At 38.3% G+C, this 16,148-nt stretch overlaps 4 protein-coding genes across 6 annotated transcripts; 1 reads left to right on the plus strand and 3 right to left on the minus strand.

Annotated features, from left to right (window-relative positions):
* Positions 1–212: 212 nt before the first annotated feature.
* Positions 213–786, minus strand: LOC103845893 (50S ribosomal protein 6, chloroplastic). Its single transcript, XM_018655715.2, has one exon. It carries the CDS (start codon positions 712–714, stop codon positions 382–384), a length of 333 nt encoding a protein of 110 aa, XP_018511231.1. The 5' UTR covers positions 715–786; the 3' UTR covers positions 213–381.
* A 1,625-nt stretch (positions 787–2,411) lies between these two features.
* Positions 2,412–7,465, plus strand: LOC103845894 (cation/calcium exchanger 1). The gene has a single exon (XM_009122797.3). The coding sequence runs from the start codon at positions 5,523–5,525 to the stop codon at positions 7,248–7,250; it is 1,728 nt and encodes a 575-aa protein (XP_009121045.1). The 5' UTR covers positions 2,412–5,522; the 3' UTR covers positions 7,251–7,465.
* A 1,917-nt stretch (positions 7,466–9,382) lies between these two features.
* Positions 9,383–11,622, minus strand: LOC103845895 (cation/calcium exchanger 2). Of its 3 annotated transcripts, XM_018655277.2 has the most exons (3): positions 11,493–11,622; positions 11,303–11,414; positions 9,383–11,115 (listed from the first exon to the last, which is right to left on the minus strand). In XM_018655277.2, exon 3 carries the CDS (start codon positions 11,099–11,101, stop codon positions 9,476–9,478), a length of 1,626 nt encoding a protein of 541 aa, XP_018510793.1. In that variant the 5' UTR covers positions 11,102–11,115; positions 11,303–11,414; positions 11,493–11,622; the 3' UTR covers positions 9,383–9,475. The 3 variants fall into 3 exon arrangements, with proteins under 3 accessions (XP_018510793.1, XP_009121047.1, XP_033138095.1); XM_009122799.3 differs by lacking the exon at positions 11,493–11,622 and having other exon boundaries at positions 11,303–11,487; XM_033282204.1 differs by lacking the exons at positions 11,303–11,414; positions 11,493–11,622 and adding an exon at positions 11,207–11,267.
* A 286-nt stretch (positions 11,623–11,908) lies between these two features.
* Positions 11,909–15,601, minus strand: LOC103845896 (protein PNS1). The gene is given in 4 exon segments (XM_033282205.1): positions 11,909–13,550; positions 13,629–13,973; positions 13,975–14,844; positions 14,951–15,601. Coding segments are annotated over 4 exon segments (1,479 nt in total). The 5' UTR covers positions 14,954–15,601; the 3' UTR covers positions 11,909–13,289.
* Between the last annotated feature and the right edge of the window lie 547 nt (positions 15,602–16,148).

Consider the following 16,148-nt stretch of genomic DNA (forward strand, 5'->3'; position numbering starts at 1 on the left):
GTTTTCTTACCGTCTGAAAATGTTTTTACTTTGTTCAGTGTTTACTGATGAAAAACTAGAGTCCAAATGGTAAAACAAACGGATTTCGATATGCTAATTGGTTGTTGAAGGCAGCTGAGAAGACAGGCTCCCTAGAAAATGTTGATGTTCTTCTCTCATGCCTTCCTCTGTCAGCTATCTTTTCTTTTGGTGTTTTATTTGTCTCACGTTGATGAGCATAAATGCGATACATTTAAAACCAAAAACAGAGGATAGCTTTAGCAGTTTGGTCCATTCATTTGACCGTTCAAAGTTCAAACACAAACACACAAGAAGAAGAAACAGACCAGCAGAGAACTGAAAACACGTTAACAGATATAGACACCAAAAAAGCTCTCATAACTATGCGGCGGCGCCTGAGGCCACATCTCCGGCTGGAGAAGCGGCGGCGGTGACACCACCGTCGTCGGAAGAAAAAGCGAGCGGAGTCCAATCCGGAGGGAGAGGAGGAAGAGGAGCATACACTGTAGGCTTTCTCTTAATGTCCCAAGGCTGAGTCTTCTTCGGCCTCGTCTTCCTGTGATGGGCAGTCGACTTCTTCTGCGGCCTCGACGAACACTCTATCACCATTCCCAGTCCTCCTCCGTTGCCCAATTTCGGAACTTGAAACTGGCGAAGAGCCGAAGAAGCAGCGACGGTGGCGATTCCGGTGCCAAAGATAGCAGACACAGACATTGTTGTTTCGTCTTATCTTTTCTGCTTGCAGTGGAAGTGAGTATATGGGAGCCTCTAGCTTCGGATTAGAGACATCATATCTTGTCCAAGTTTCGTTTTATCTTGATGGGCTTTTTAAATGTTTATTGGGCCTTTTTATACATAATGTGTATATTTAGTGGGAAAATAATCATTTAATTTCTGAACTATTTGAAACCGACAATTTAAATACCGAACTATTACTCGCACGCTTTTATTTCCTAACTATTTGTTGACTCGGCAAATTGATACCCAAAAAAGTAAACCGTTAAGTCAATAATGTTTGTCGTCAGTGTTTACCAATCTTCTTCTCCATCGTACCTCAGTACTCGAAATCCCCAGATCGAAATCCTAATCTGAGAAAAAAACTGATTCCGGCAAGTACATAAAAGATTTCCGGTGACGAAAAAAAGAACTTCAAGAAGAACAAAATTCTCTATCGAGAGAAGAACAAGACTCTTTGTCGCGGCTCAAGATTTCACCGACACAGAGTTTTGTTCTTCTCGAAGTTCTTCATTACGTCACCGGAAATCTCGTATGTACTTGCCGGAATCGCTTCTCTCTCAGGTTAAGATTCTAATTTGGAGATTTCGAGTATCCGAAATACAATGGAGAAGAAGATTAGTAAAACATTAACAACAAACGTTATTGACTTAAAGGCTGACTTTTTTGGGTATCAATTTGCCGAGTCAATAAATAGTTGGGGAATAAAAGCATGCGAGCAATAGTTTCGGTATTTAAATTGCCGATTTTAAATAGTTCAAGAATTAAATGCTTATTTTCCCTATATTCAGTGGAGGATATAATAACCCATGGTCACTAAGTTTAATAACGGCCATGGTCAACTCATTATGGTGCACGCCTGTTGCAAAGTAGCTATTTAATTCGTCGGGCAGTGCTGCACGCCTGACTGCAACTTGCAAGTAGCATGTTCATTTCGCAAAACGGTATGGAAAATCGCAGAAAAGGTACGACGTAAATCAAGTGTTTACATAAACCCTCTAGTGCAGAGATTGACTAAAAATGTTAATTAATATTTAACCACAAAATTTGAGGTTTGATTCCTAAAAACTGCAATTCATGCATATTAATAGTTACAACCTTATAAGATATGCAGCATGAATTTCATTTTAACAGATATAATTACCTGTTGAATAAATGTTTTTGTAGATGTTCTAAAATTATAATGAAATCATAAAAATGTTCGCAATGAAAAAATGAGATCAAAATTTTGGATGACAGAAAAGATTTAGAAACTGATGTAGTTTAAATCTCTTTCAAAATTTTCAATACTTTTATCCGTTCTCTTTGTTGATATTTTCAATCATTTGCCGATCCATCATAATGAAACTCTAATTTTCTGATGAGTTCTTAAAAGGTTCTCGCAAGTTGCAACTTAAAATCCATACTAATCTTAGACATTGGTTATATTGTAATTTCTAAAAGAAAACGTACAAGAAAGCCAACTTGCTCGACATTAACTGACATTCTAGTACATTCATTTGGTTTTAGACTTTTAGTGGCTATTAAGGTTTCCAGTGCTTTTGTTTGTCCAGATCCTCCTATCTAATCATGGTTATGTATTAATTCAATATAATTAACATGCCTAAATTAGGCTTTAGAGTAACTACTATCACCAACATACATAACATAACCAACTTCATATATAATAATATTCCACTCTCACATCTTGTCTATAGTTCCTAAAAATAACTAATCAAATAACGGCAAATATTGACTGCGATGAAAAGTACTCTTCTTTACGTATGACTCTAAAACATTTGCTAAAATTATGGCCAACAATGAGATTACTTTAGTTTCATATACGTGACTTGCATTATCCGAGGCATTCACAAATCCACGTGCATCAGATTACCACCCCTTATTTTTCTTGTCTACAAATAGTTATCTTATTCTTTATTTACAATTAGTACTATATACCTACATATCAACAGCTCAGCCATTTGATTTTTCGTACGAGGAGATTCTGTCGGTTAGACCAAATTTGGTGTCACAAAACCTATGGTACCCATTGGCCATTGCATATTTCCATTACGTTTTGCAAACTTATCCTTATCTTAATATCCTTGAAATAATAACCGGGGATAAAGTTCAAAGAATAATAGGAATAATACTGATAACTGTTGATATATAAACTAAACAAACTTTCGTTTTATAAAAACGAACTTAACAACTAAATTGCATACGTTCAAAATTGTATTTACTATCGTTATGCATGCATATATGTATTATTTTCTAAAAACGGTAGTTAAAATAAATGCGCCAAATATATAAAATATAATATGATATATGTGTTTTACGATATAATTTAATTTATGGTTTGCGTATGCATGTATCTGTCTGTTTACGGGTAAGTGTCTTGTATGAAGGCCTAATTTGAGCCATGTGATTTCTTTGTTGAGGCAAATTTTGGCATATCGACAAGAGGACCATATGAATCGACTGTTCTCGTATTCCCTGCATTATTGCAACTATTTTATAAACTATTTTCTTGGAATAATAAGAGTTCATATTTTGTACCGCACTGTCACGCCAGCTAGATGAATATACCAGGAATCTTTCGATCCTTTTAAAAAAAAAAATCCTATTAATTTTCCGACCTAAATAAAAGAGATACTGATCCTTGTGTTTTTTGACTAAAGATACTGATCCTTGTTGGATTATAATATTACATGAACCATGAAATACGTGACCTCTTTGCTAGATTGTATGTGCAAGTTTTTTTAATAAAGGTTAGCCAATTCTTATGATACATATGTCATGTGCTATAGATTGTTCAGCGCCTCGTACTAGAATTCATATTCATATGTTTTTTTTCTTATCAAGTGTTGTTACCGATTCGAATTTTAAATAAAATGTTTTGAAAGTTGATTAATCCAAAAAAAAAATTGGTGTATAAAAGTGATCTCACCTCTTTATCAAGAATTTGAGTGGCAGAATTTTTAGTAAACTCTCATTTTGCCACTAGCCCAACAGCTCATTGGTGTATCCAATCTTTATCGGGTCTACAACTATATTTTATGAACTCATGTACAGCTACGGTTTTCTTTTTCTTTTGGCATCTAACTACAGTTTCTTCTTTATATAACTAAAAACCATTTATCTAATATTAATTCTTTGTAAAGTAAGATATTGGTATAATACACTAAAAATAACAGTTATCTTGCATTTATAACACACGTGACGACAATTATATACTTAATTATGTCAATCTATATAGAGCAAATTTGCCAAATAACATACTGCTAAAAGTACAAAAAGAATATTTAATTGCCCCCATTAATTTTTTCATGAATATGAAAACCTCTCACGAATATGAAAATAGACTAGTAACTTATATTCAGTCATCTCAATCTTTGGATACAAGGAAGCCGTCGGTTTCCGACAAAAAGAAGCCGGCGGTCCGAAAATACTTCCCATGATCTTTTTTGTTTGCATTATTAATCGAATCCATATGTTTTCTGTATAATTACACGTGTACGATATCTAATTGATATAATACCATTATACAAGAAAATCAAATCATAAGAATGTGGACATGATTACGTTAGAAAAGTCGTGATCGGTTGGGATTACGTTACAAAGATGCCTCGCTTAAACTTAAAGATCGACCTTTAGGTTTGGAGTTTTCTCCGCTTTCCTAATCCTTCCAAACCCTAGTTTTTAACTATATATCAATCACATGTTCACAACATAATAATGTAAGATTAGTTATTTAGGTCCAAAACGTTAGGCAATGTAAATATTTTGATGGCCGTCCAAAAAGAAAAACAAAACTATACCTAAGAGCACCATTAGTGGTGTAGTATCTCCACAAACTATCTAGTTAATTTAATATTCACATTGTTTTTCTATGTAATTAAAATTAAAGAGAACAAAAACAACCATATATTATCTGCTACCCGAGGGATTAAGTCCATTTTCACCGCATTTCTTTAAGAAGGTACGATTTTTTTACTATACAGTTTTTCTTTCTATATTTCCTAATTTTTAAATTAATTTAATTATTAGAGAATTGTGGGAAGATACCACCGCTGTTCCTGTTCTAAAAACCCTTGATGTTTTTCAATTAGTTATTCTTTTGTAGAGGGCAAAATGATCTAAGTTGGTGGTCATTTCGACCATTGAGCACAGTCTTTTTCAATCATTTGAAAAGTTAAAGTTGATTAAATAGCTAACTGCAACATTTTCTACTTCATTAATCGTTAAATACAGTATTTGACTAGTGATACAAATATCTCAACACATATGGTTTAGATGCCTCGTGACTAGTTTTTGGTTATATATATATTTAAATCGAATTTGATCAGTATAAAAATTATTTTGAAAAAAACAATTTTATCATATAATATATGATTTATATGTATGTGAAATTATTACGTTCCCGATTAATTATACACTACAAATTTAGTTTGTGAGTTGGACCATTTAAATAATAAAATCATTATACGAGAATATCTCGTAATCAATAATGGATTAAAAATGTTTTATAAAGACACTTTATCAACTTCGATTTTTCTTCCTCGTTTAAATAATTGAATATAACCTCTCCCACTTAGTTTTCCACATAAAAAGACAATAGTTTTGCCTGCCTACACCCGAGTGGAAAAAAAAAAAGAGAATCTTATACTTTCCGAAGTATTATCACCATAAAAATCTACATAGAAAAATAAAACAACATAACAACGACATCATTCTTTCATTATTATATCAAAAAACCTAACCCACTTTCATTATTGTTCCCATTGCAAACCAATTTGCTTCCTTGAATGGCAAGTCTTTTCTCTTCACCTCTCACCTCACGTTCTCTCTCTCTTCTCATCAACCTCTTCTTCATCTTCCTCATCTATCTCCATTTCTCTTCACCAAATCCTCCTCACTCTGGATCCATCAAACACCTGAACTCTCTCGCCGGCGGTGACAGCTGCAGCGAAGGACTCGCCGCCCTTGACGACCACCGTTCCAAGTGTTCTTACATTAGCTCTCAATCAAAATGTGGCCAACAGGGTTACATAGATTATCTCAAGATCTTCTTCTGTGTGTTCGGAGAATCCCCTGTTTTGGGCCATCTAGTTTTATCCATCTGGTTGTTTGTTCTGTTCTACTTGCTCGGAGACACGGCCGCGAGTTACTTCTGTCCTTCTTTGGACAGCTTGTCTAAGGTCTTGAAGCTGTCTCCCACCATGGCTGGAGTTACGCTTCTCTCTCTCGGAAACGGTGCGCCGGATTTGTTCTCAAGCGTTGTCTCTTTCACGAGGTCGAATAATGGTGACTTTGGGCTCAACTCTGTTTTAGGCGGTGCGTTCTTCGTCTCTAGCTTCGTTGTCGGGACGATTTGTTTGTTGATTGGGTCTAGAGATGTCTCTATCGACAAGTACAGCTTTATCCGCGACGTGGTTTTCCTTCTGGTCGCTCTTTGTTGTCTCGGTCTGATCGTTTTCGTCGGCAGAGTAACCATTTGGGTCGCGCTTTGTTACATCTCCATCTATCTCCTCTATGTAGGGTTCTTATCTGCTTCGCATTTCTTGGATCGCAAGAAACCTTTATCCGATCAGATTCTTCGTACTAAAGAGGATTTAGCCGAGATGGGCGTCCCATTCCTCGGCTATATCGATGAGGAGAAGCCGCTACCGCCGCAGAAAGTTGTTCAAGAATCAAGAACTCAAGAACAAGAATTCAAGATTGTGATTCTTGATTTGCCACCAAAGCAGCCGTCTTGCTTCTCGGTGCTAGTGAGCATCGTAGGACTACCTCTATATCTCCCCCGTCGGCTCACCATCCCCGTGGTCAGTGAAGAGAAGTGGTCAAGGCCTTGCGCGGTTGTTTCCACAGCCATCGCGCCTGTTCTACTAACCGAACTTTATTGTTCTCATTACAGCGGGTCCAAAAGAAGCCTAACACTGTACATAATCTCTGGAATAATCGGATTATTCTTTTGTATCATAGCCTACTTGACGACGGAAAAGTCTCGGCCACCAAAAAAATTCTCACTAGTTTGGCTTCTAGGCGGCTTCACAATGAGTGTGACATGGACATACATCATAGCACAAGAGCTAGTCTCATTGTTAATATCTTTAGGGAATATCTTTGGTATTAGTCCTTCCGTGTTAGGACTAACCGTCCTCGCTTGGGGCAATTCTCTAGGCGATTTGATAGCCAACGTGACCGTGGCGGTCCATGGAGGCAAGGACGGTGCGCAGATAGCACTTTCCGGGTGCTATGCGGGTCCGCTATTCAACACGGTTATTGGACTAGGCGTGCCACTTGTCATAACTTCTTTGGCTGAATATCCCGGGGTCTATATCATTCCAAGTGACAATTCGTTGCTTGAGACACTAGGGTTCTTAATGGTAGGCTTGCTTTGGGCACTTGTGATAATGCCAAAGAAGAAGATGAGGCTTGATCGGCTTGTCGGTGGAGGGTTACTAGCTATTTACCTATGTTTCTTGTTCTTGAGATTGGCTAGGGTTTTCGGAGTGCTTGATATCGACCGGTGAAGTTTAAAGTCTTTGTGAATTTTGTAATAGTTGATTGTTAAAGAAGAAATTTGCAAATAGATTAAAGTTGTGGGTCTTATTAGTCCATAAATTTTATTTATTGTGAATACTATTGAGAGGGATGGCTAACTTTGTTTGTTGGTGAACATTCATTATCTGTCAAACTTAGTACCTCACTAGAATTAAGAAAGTATTGGCATGTTGTTCCAGGTTCATTGTTCATGGATTGTAAGTATATATTTCTACTACTTACTAAGATCAAAGCACTGTTGACCTGATGATTTTATTTACCAAGAATATCAAACATTTGAAAAGGTCTAGCATACTAAGTACTATATATATGAACCTCATGCTATGTGAACTAAACAGTATAAATTTACTGGCCATATAAATTCTATCTTGTAAATAACGTATAACTGTTTGGCTGATTGTGGTTTTGGCTCAACGTATTAATTAAAAGAATAAGAAGATAGACCTTTGATTTAAACTAAAAAGTTTCAGTTAGGTAAAATCAACCGGAATGAAGCAGATTTTACCTAATTAAATGTAAAGCCCCTAATCAACTTATATGATAATAGGGACATTGATAAGTGTCACATTGAATTTTGAATTATTAGAAAAGGCCAAAATTTGGATTTATCCTAACTCAAAAGAAACAATTTGCAGACAAACAAGAAAAATGTGCCAAATTATTATGTACAGGACTCATGAGATAAGGAATTTTAATATACTAGAAAAAAACACATCTTATCTTAAGTTTTTTTTAATAGTAGCAATAGTTAGTTATACGGAGAAGTTTCTCTCTCTTTCAACTCTGTTCCCTCTCTATGATCAGACACAGAGGAAGGAAGAGATGAAATCTTGGCCGGAATTTCTTATGATTTCGGTTCCAATCTATCAGGTTCGATTCTGGGAGGCGGTGATTCCTTTACACCAGCGTTGCCAGCTTAGTTTCCGAGAACCGGTGTCTCCGACAGCATCGGTTTCGTCGGTTTCAGCTTCCGAGAATCGGTGGCTCAAAAAGCACCGTTTTTCTCCGGCTTCTTGGTCTGCGATCTTCGCTTTTGCTCTCTCTTCGCTCAATCGACTCTCGAGCTGAGACTCTACGTTGGCTGTTCTTGGATCGATCGTAGATGATTGATTTGATTCTTCAAAGTGTGGATCGGTGGTGGGTTTGACGGGTTCGAGGACGGTGTTGGGTCGCGTCTCTTTCCGACTATGGTGGAAGATCTTCTTTACCATCTGTTGCGTGATGTTCGATCTCGGTATCTTGTTTTCCGGTGTGTTTTCCGGTGGATGCCGTTTAGGATGTCGGCGGCGGCTTGCATGTCGGAGAAGAGCGGGGGCGATCCGATCTTGCGACACGTGCCCTCGAGTGAAGTTTTCGATAAGATGAAGCGGCCTTGCGACACGTGTTCCTCGCTGGTGAGGATCTTAGCACGTGTCCCGACCACAAAACACGCGTAGTGCGTTACGGCGCTTATGGGTTTGAGGTTTTGGGCTGCGGCCCACTTTAGCTGGTTAAAGTTGCCTTCTGTGTTGGGCTTTATGTTTTTTGTATTGTATTTGGGCTTTGCCCTTTGGACTTAGTACATTTAATAAAATCAAGATGGAAAAAAAAAAGTTTTTTTTTAATAATGCAAATTAGCTAAAAGGGACAAGTATTGTCCATTCAACTAACTCCCACACTTCTGGGAAATGGACTATAATAATTCCCTGTCAAATAGATCAAATATATTTCCACGAAGGAAAAACAAAATACACTATAAACAGGATATATAAGATTGTGGGTATGTTTACTGTTCACTTCATGCATGATTAGAAGATTGTTGTCTCGTCGAGTATCTGACACCTATTCAAATTCTAGCTACTCAATTTGAATTCCATAACTATAAAATTCATTACATATTTATGTATCCGATAGAGATATAAATGAAAAACTGTACTATTCATATCTCTATACTACAGAGCCTTTTATCTTTTAATGAATTAAAAGCCATCCATAACTCAAGTAGTCAAGTGTAACAAATCATTGATGAAAGTTAAAACTATAACATTGTATCAATTTTAGACTGTATCCATTTATGACGAAAACTCCTATGTTATAAATCAACATTGGTCACCCATACGTGTATACAAAATTGATTCCCTTCACAGTGTAGAAGAAGATCATAAAAAGTACAAACACAAGTTACATAATGAAACTGTGAGTTGAAATAAAAAGGTTAGTGAGAATCTCCAACTGTCTGTACAATTCTTATAGACAAGGAAGCCAAGTAAATAACCAAAAGCCCTATACCCATCACGGCACCAAGCCTCATTCTATTACTAAACAGAACCAAGAACGACCAAACCAGTCCTATAACTAAAAACCCAAGACTCTCCAACACACGAGGATCCGTCTTAATCACAATGCTCGACGGATAAATCTCCCACGCGCATCCCACAAGCGACACCCCTAGAGCGAACAACGTATTAAAGATAGGACCCGCGTAACATCCCGACACAGCCACTTGAGCTCCTTCGTCCCCATCGTGCAGCGCCATCGTCACGTTGGTTATAAGATCTCCTATAGAGTTCCCCCACGCGAGAACCGTAAGGCCCAAGATCGAAGGGCTTACACCGAAGATGTAACCTAGTGAAGTCAAAAGCGCGACTAGCTCTTGTGCTGATATGTAACTCCACGTCATGCTCATTACAAACCCTCCTACTAACCAAGGTAGTAGCCACTTCTTCGGTGGGTGTGACTTCTTCGTCGTGGCTCCTGCTACAACACCGAGAACTATACCGACCGAACACCCGGTTATATACACAACCCCTGCCTCGAAACTTGTCGGATTCCGCTTCCAGTTCCATAGAAACGACAACAGAACCGGAGCAGACGTAACCGAAGCAACAGCTATCGGTTTAGACCATCTCTCTTCACTCACTACCGGTATAGTCAATCTCCTCGGCAAGTAGAGAGGCAAAGTGATAACCCAAACCACTAACTTCCAGTAACATCTCCCATCATCAACAACAACAACAACATCTTCATCAAGATCATCTCTCTGCTCCAATATCGGTTCACCAAGACTACTACCCCTTTTATGAACCGACTCAACATCAAACTCACAGCTCTCTCCACCAAACCTCCAAGATAGATACACAAAGACGACATAAACAGCGTACAACGAACAGAACCCAAGAGCTCCCCAGAGATTGATCTTCCCATAGACCAAGATCAAAGCCAAGGAGCCAACCGCAGCGCAGAAGAAGCAAACGTCTCTTATAAAAGCAGACCTCTCGACCCTAACCCTTCTCCTATGCAACGAAACGCTTATGATCCCAACCACTACGCAGGTAACAAAAGAGGATCCTCCAACAACAGTGTTGAGACCAACATCGTAAGTCCCCTTTGACTCCCCCATGAAAGAGACCAAACTCGCGAACAGATCAGGAGCGCCGTTACCGAGAGAGAGGAGAGTCACACCCGCAACAGTTGGAGATAAAGTTAAGAGCTTTGAGAGAGACTCGAGAGACGAACAGAAGTACTCAGAAGCTGTGTGACCCAAGACGTAGAAGAGGACGAGAAGCCAGAGGAAGAGGAGGGACTGACCCAGTAATGGGAATCCATCGAAGTTGCAGTAGAGGAAGGAGAGGTAGTCGATGAAGCCTTGGCTCGCGCAAGGGTCGATTGATTTGAGGTAAGCACACTTTGATTTGTAGTCGTGAAAGTGATTCAGAGCACTGCAATTGTTGTCTGATTTAGGTCTCAGGGCGCTGGAATCAACGGGGCTTGTGAAGAGGAGACAAGAGAAGAGGATGAGGAATGAGTAACCAGAACGAACTGAAGAAAATGGATATCCCATCAATCAAGTGAAACCTGGAACTCGAGAAAAAAACAGAGCAAACCGGATCAAAAACAGAGCAAACCGGATTAAAAACAGAGCAAACAGCAAAGGTGAGATTTTTACGAAGGAAATTAAAATATATTTAATGGGTTTGTCTCAACAGATCATGAAACGAACTTAACGCGGAGAGAGAGGGAGAGAGGAGGATAAAGCACTGACCTTTAATAAGATTTGGATAAAGCAAAGAAGGAAGGAATCTACTGGACTACGGAAGAGTTCTCGTAGGGAAGAAGACACGCACACCCACAAACACACACACACTTGAAGAGGCCTGTTGAAGACAAACGTCAGGAAACAGAGAATCCGAATTGTATTTTTAGCTTTTTTTAAATATAAAAATTGTCATTACCCTTTTGGGGGCATCGGTGTATATGGAAATGAGCATATGTGTCGCCTTCACGATCGACCTTGCGTCACTGTCCCATTCCATTACGTTTTCAAGGAAAGGGATAGGAAGACGAGGCTTTATTAGCTTTTCCACAGTTAAACTAGTATTTTAAGAAGCCGACCAGCATATCTTTTTGTGCTTTTTGACTATGAAGACATTCTGGTTTTGTTTGTTGTTATCAATAACCGATCTAAATCAAACCGGTTTAAAATTTAAACCGGAATTGCTCGTTGAATTTGCTGGAATTACAAAATGAAAATGGAAAATAATAAACACAAGAACTTAATATTATGCAATATTTAAAGTTAAATGCTACAAAAAGTTACAATTATCTTATTAGATAATCTATAATAATCTATAAATCGTTTTGACAAAACATATTTTAAAATAGAAAATATTTTAAAATTTAATATTAAACTGTTTAAATAAAAATATTATCAACTCTTTTGAAATCATAAACCAGTAACTTAAAATAAAATAAAAAGGCAAAGCATGCAAAAAAAAAACAGAATGAACGCAGAAAACAAAAAAGGAATTTGTACCGTATAACCATAAAAAAAAACACAAATCCACTATCTAACCAAAAACACCTTCTCTCTTTATTTTTCTTTATATCTCTCTCTAACTTCTTACTAAAAATCTAATTACTCTTTTTTGTGGTTATTTGACAAATAAGCCCAAACAGAAAACTTGAGAATAAAGTTAAAAAGGAATTAATACAATCTTATTACTGAGATAAAGTAAACAAATGAATTAATAGTCAAATGAAGATAATTGTGTCATGAAGTTGACTTTTACTTTACAAAATGAGAACGCAAGCCGGGGTGGAGAGATGAGGATTTCCAATTTAGTAAAAGATTTTTTTTTCTACTTTAAATAAGATAATGTTTGTTTCCAATTAAAATCGAAGATAAATATATACATATCAACTAGCAAGTCGATGGGACTTGTCAGTGTGAACCGTGACCGGTGAAAGTATTCAAGTCTTGAGAGCAACGCGGTCTTCAAACGCGTCTCTTATTTTTGCTTTACATTGATTCTTTAATTGTGTGATTTATTCATTGCTTGAGAGCTATAAGTTGTCTAAGTGAGTAAATGCGATTGCATTAACACAAGAACCAACACGTACGTCCCATTCGATGGAAAGACCCATATACTATTTTCTTAATTTTTGTAAATAAAGTTAGATATTGCAGATAATGAAATCTTACATGGAGAGAAGATCAACTTAGAATGCAGAGCCGGACCTCACAAGCTATGGGCCAGAAGAGAAAAGATATTGGGCTTATTAGTTACTGAATTCAAGAAGGAATTACAAAATGAAGAGTGTAAAGTTGATACACCTGGCCTTGAATGGAAGCGGGCCAAGCACTTTGAATTCTCAGATTCTCAGGACACTTTTGATGATGATTTCGAGTAGTACCATTAGCATTTATATGATTTACTTTCACACCTACAAAATCATGGAACTGCATATCAGAACGTAAGCGTTTTTGAAATGGTAAAATGTATTTGTTCACAGATTTTTTTGTCGTGATGATGATGATGATGATGATGCATAACTCAAGTTTTTTTTGAGCGTGTGATTTTTCAGGCAACATTTATACATAGGTTACGCATTTAGATACAGACACAACATTATAAAGACAATGGAAACCGAAAAAAAAAAATTAATAGGAAAATGATGAGAACTGAATCAATTTTTGTCTTACTTTTTGTATGTACATTCCTTCTCTAGCTGCATTTTTGCATGTGAGGCTAAACAATATCCAATCTACAAAGTCTATAAGGTTGAAAGAGCTTCAAGAAATCGAAAAGTAAACAAAAGTGGTATGTTATCTCCTGTTCCTCCTCCGTCTGTCTCACTTCATTATCAGCTAAACTTTTATTCTCTTCTACATTTTGCCGCGCAATACGTTCTGGAATCGTGTTGTCAAAGTTAGCTCCTTCTGGATTGGCAGCATAAGCTACAAAGTAAGCCATAACACATGCTTGCAACCAAGCAGACGAAACTCTCCCCTGAAACACACACCATAACACAAAGTTACATGAGCTAAGCCGTTTCAATTCCTTTTTGTTTTGATAATGAAAGCTTACCAAAAAGTATCCGATGATGAATGCATAGAGAGTCATCTGAAAGAAGTAGTCCTCATGGATATTAAGCTCCCATATACCAGCAGTCAACGCAGATATCGCCCCTATACCAAAGGCGCTGAGGAAGCATATGGAGCTAGTGAGGTCAGCATCCACGAGCTCCTCCAACCCAACCGTTCTTCTAAACTCTTGCCATGCATCTCTCGACGCTTGCACAAAGCCTTTGTTGTGAACTCCAACATGAACAAACCCGTATCTGTTTCCGACTAAGACCATATGATTAGCAACCCAAGCGCAGTCCCCATACCCCATGACCTGCGTACATGGTCCGGTCGCTGCCGTTGCCTCCCCTATTAACAGTTCGTATCATTCCCCTGATGACTACAAAAACCGGAACGAGCGTAGAGCCAATACAAACGCTCCCGAGCTGGCTTCTCAGAGTACCACAAAGAGCATCACATGCGTTTATGACGTCATAATTAGCAAAGTGTACGTACGCAGCTTTCGAAACGGCGACTACTTGCACGTTCTTGAGAACCTGCATGGTCCAGGCAAGGCTTATCACGATCAAAGAGATGAAGAGAATGTCTACTAGACCTCTTCTTGTAGCCGTAGCTCCACCGATTCCCGCCGCCAAGAAGGCAGAGTAAAGGACGCTTAAGATCGACGACACGACGGCTATTAGTCTGGTTCTTGGAGGTAGAACGGATGTGGAGAGTGCCGTTATCGTGAAGGTGAACTCGCGCCTCCTACGAGTGACGAAGAGCCAGGAATGGATTGCCTGAGCGAAGCTAAAGAGGATGAGTAGCCCGCCGATCCCTGGAACAAACGTTTTGCCGTAGAGTACAAGGAAGATCCCGACGGAGAATGTGAGTAGAGGTGCGAGAATGATCGTGGCTTTGGATGTTGATGCTATGTTGCAGAGGAAGAGGCATTGCCAGGATAAAGAGAGGAGTCCGGAGAGAGCGACGGAGGAAAGGAGAGGGGTGTACCATTTCTTGGGGTGGAAGTTAGGTGATTTTGTGAAGAGTAGGCCTCTTAGCGTGAGGAAGATGACTAGGGCTGAGATTAGGATGAGTTGCGAGTAGAAAATAGACGTGAAAAGGCATCTGAAGAATCTTCCGGTTAGGGTTTGTTGTTGTGCGGCGGCGGGAGATGTCACGACGTCTTGTTGTGGTTGTTGTGTGGCGGCGGGAGTTGTAACGGTTTGTTCGATTTCCTGCAAAAATGCGAAAAGATAAGAGGGAGAAGAATCAGTAGTACTTGGAGAGAGAGAGAGAGAGAGGGTGACTTGTGGTTAAAGAATGTGAAAGAAATTAATAAACCATTGAGAAAGACGACGGTGTGTGTCTCGGTTTACTTGCGGCGGGAACGGTGACGAAGGGGTCAAAGAGACGAGAGAGGTGAAGCGAGAAGTGATGACAGCGAAAGAATCACAGAAAGAGAGATGGAGATTTATATAGAGAGAGAGTGAGATCTTGATCTTTTGTTCTTGAAGCCCTCACGTGAGTCGCAAGGCAGTTGTTTGTTATTATGAGAAGTCAACGTCTCTCTAACTTCGAGTTAGAGCTGATTAACTCTGTCTCTCTCAAAGTTTCTTTGAGTTTTTTTCGTCGTATTGTCTTCCTTGGAAAGCAAGTTTATAGCCCACTTCACTTTTCATCACTTGTGTGTTTCGCGGCGTGAAAACATGTTTCTTTTTATATTAGTAGTCTAATTTTTATGCTTTTAAGTTTAGTTGACTAGTAGATCATTTGTTTTACATTCTAGGTAAATGTATTAATAGTGGAAGCACCGTAGCCTATTGGTTAAGGTTTAAAGACTTCTACATCCAGGTCTGGGGTTCGAATCCCAGACTATGCAATTTATTGTAGATTACAGAAAATCCAGGTTTCAAGTCCCGGAGAGAGCGGTTTATTAAACAATTATGCAAACCACAGAGGAAAGGCTTGCAAGGGATCTTCAACATGGTGCAAGTAAATCTGGCCAGACGTGGATCTTCATAGGACGGCTCAGATGATGCAGTTTCAAGTCCCGGAGAGAGCGGTTTATTAAACAATTATGCAAACCACAGAGGAAAGGCTTACAAGGGATCTTCAACATGGTGCAAGTAAATCTGGCCAGACGTGGATCTTCATAGGACGGCTCAGGTGATGCAGTTAGGCGTAGGTCTTCATAAGGCAGATAATATTGTTGGTTGTCGAATCGTCTATGTAATCTTTCCTATATCATAATTGTAAGATCGTAATAAATCAGCGTTAAAAAAAAAGTAAATGTATTAATAAATTGCCATAAAGTAAAAAGTATATTCAATACCAATTTAATAATGACTAGGGATGAGATTATGTGTACAAATGATTTTTATATATTATTATTTATTTTGTGTTCAAAATTTTTTTTTGAGCAACATCTCGATAATAGTTAAATTATTATTTATTTTGTGTTCAATTTAAGTATTATGTATATAGTTAAATTAGAGTAGGCGCGTAAATCAAAACAAAATCTCTTGTTTATTTACAATAT

The sequence above is a fragment of the Brassica rapa genome, chromosome A10, assembly GCF_000309985.2.
Source record: "Brassica rapa cultivar Chiifu-401-42 chromosome A10, CAAS_Brap_v3.01, whole genome shotgun sequence".
NCBI classification, from domain to species: domain Eukaryota; kingdom Viridiplantae; phylum Streptophyta; class Magnoliopsida; order Brassicales; family Brassicaceae; genus Brassica; species Brassica rapa.

Excerpts from the sequence above, each read along its gene's own strand:
- LOC103845893 (XM_018655715.2), bottom strand. The coding sequence starts at position 714 with ATGTCTGTGTCTGCTATCTTTGGCACCGGAATCGCCACCGTCGCTGCT.
- LOC103845895 (XM_018655277.2), bottom strand. The coding sequence starts at position 11,101 with ATGGGATATCCATTTTCTTCAGTTCGTTCTGGTTACTCATTCCTCATC.
- LOC103845894 (XM_009122797.3), top strand. The coding sequence starts at position 5,523 with ATGGCAAGTCTTTTCTCTTCACCTCTCACCTCACGTTCTCTCTCTCTT.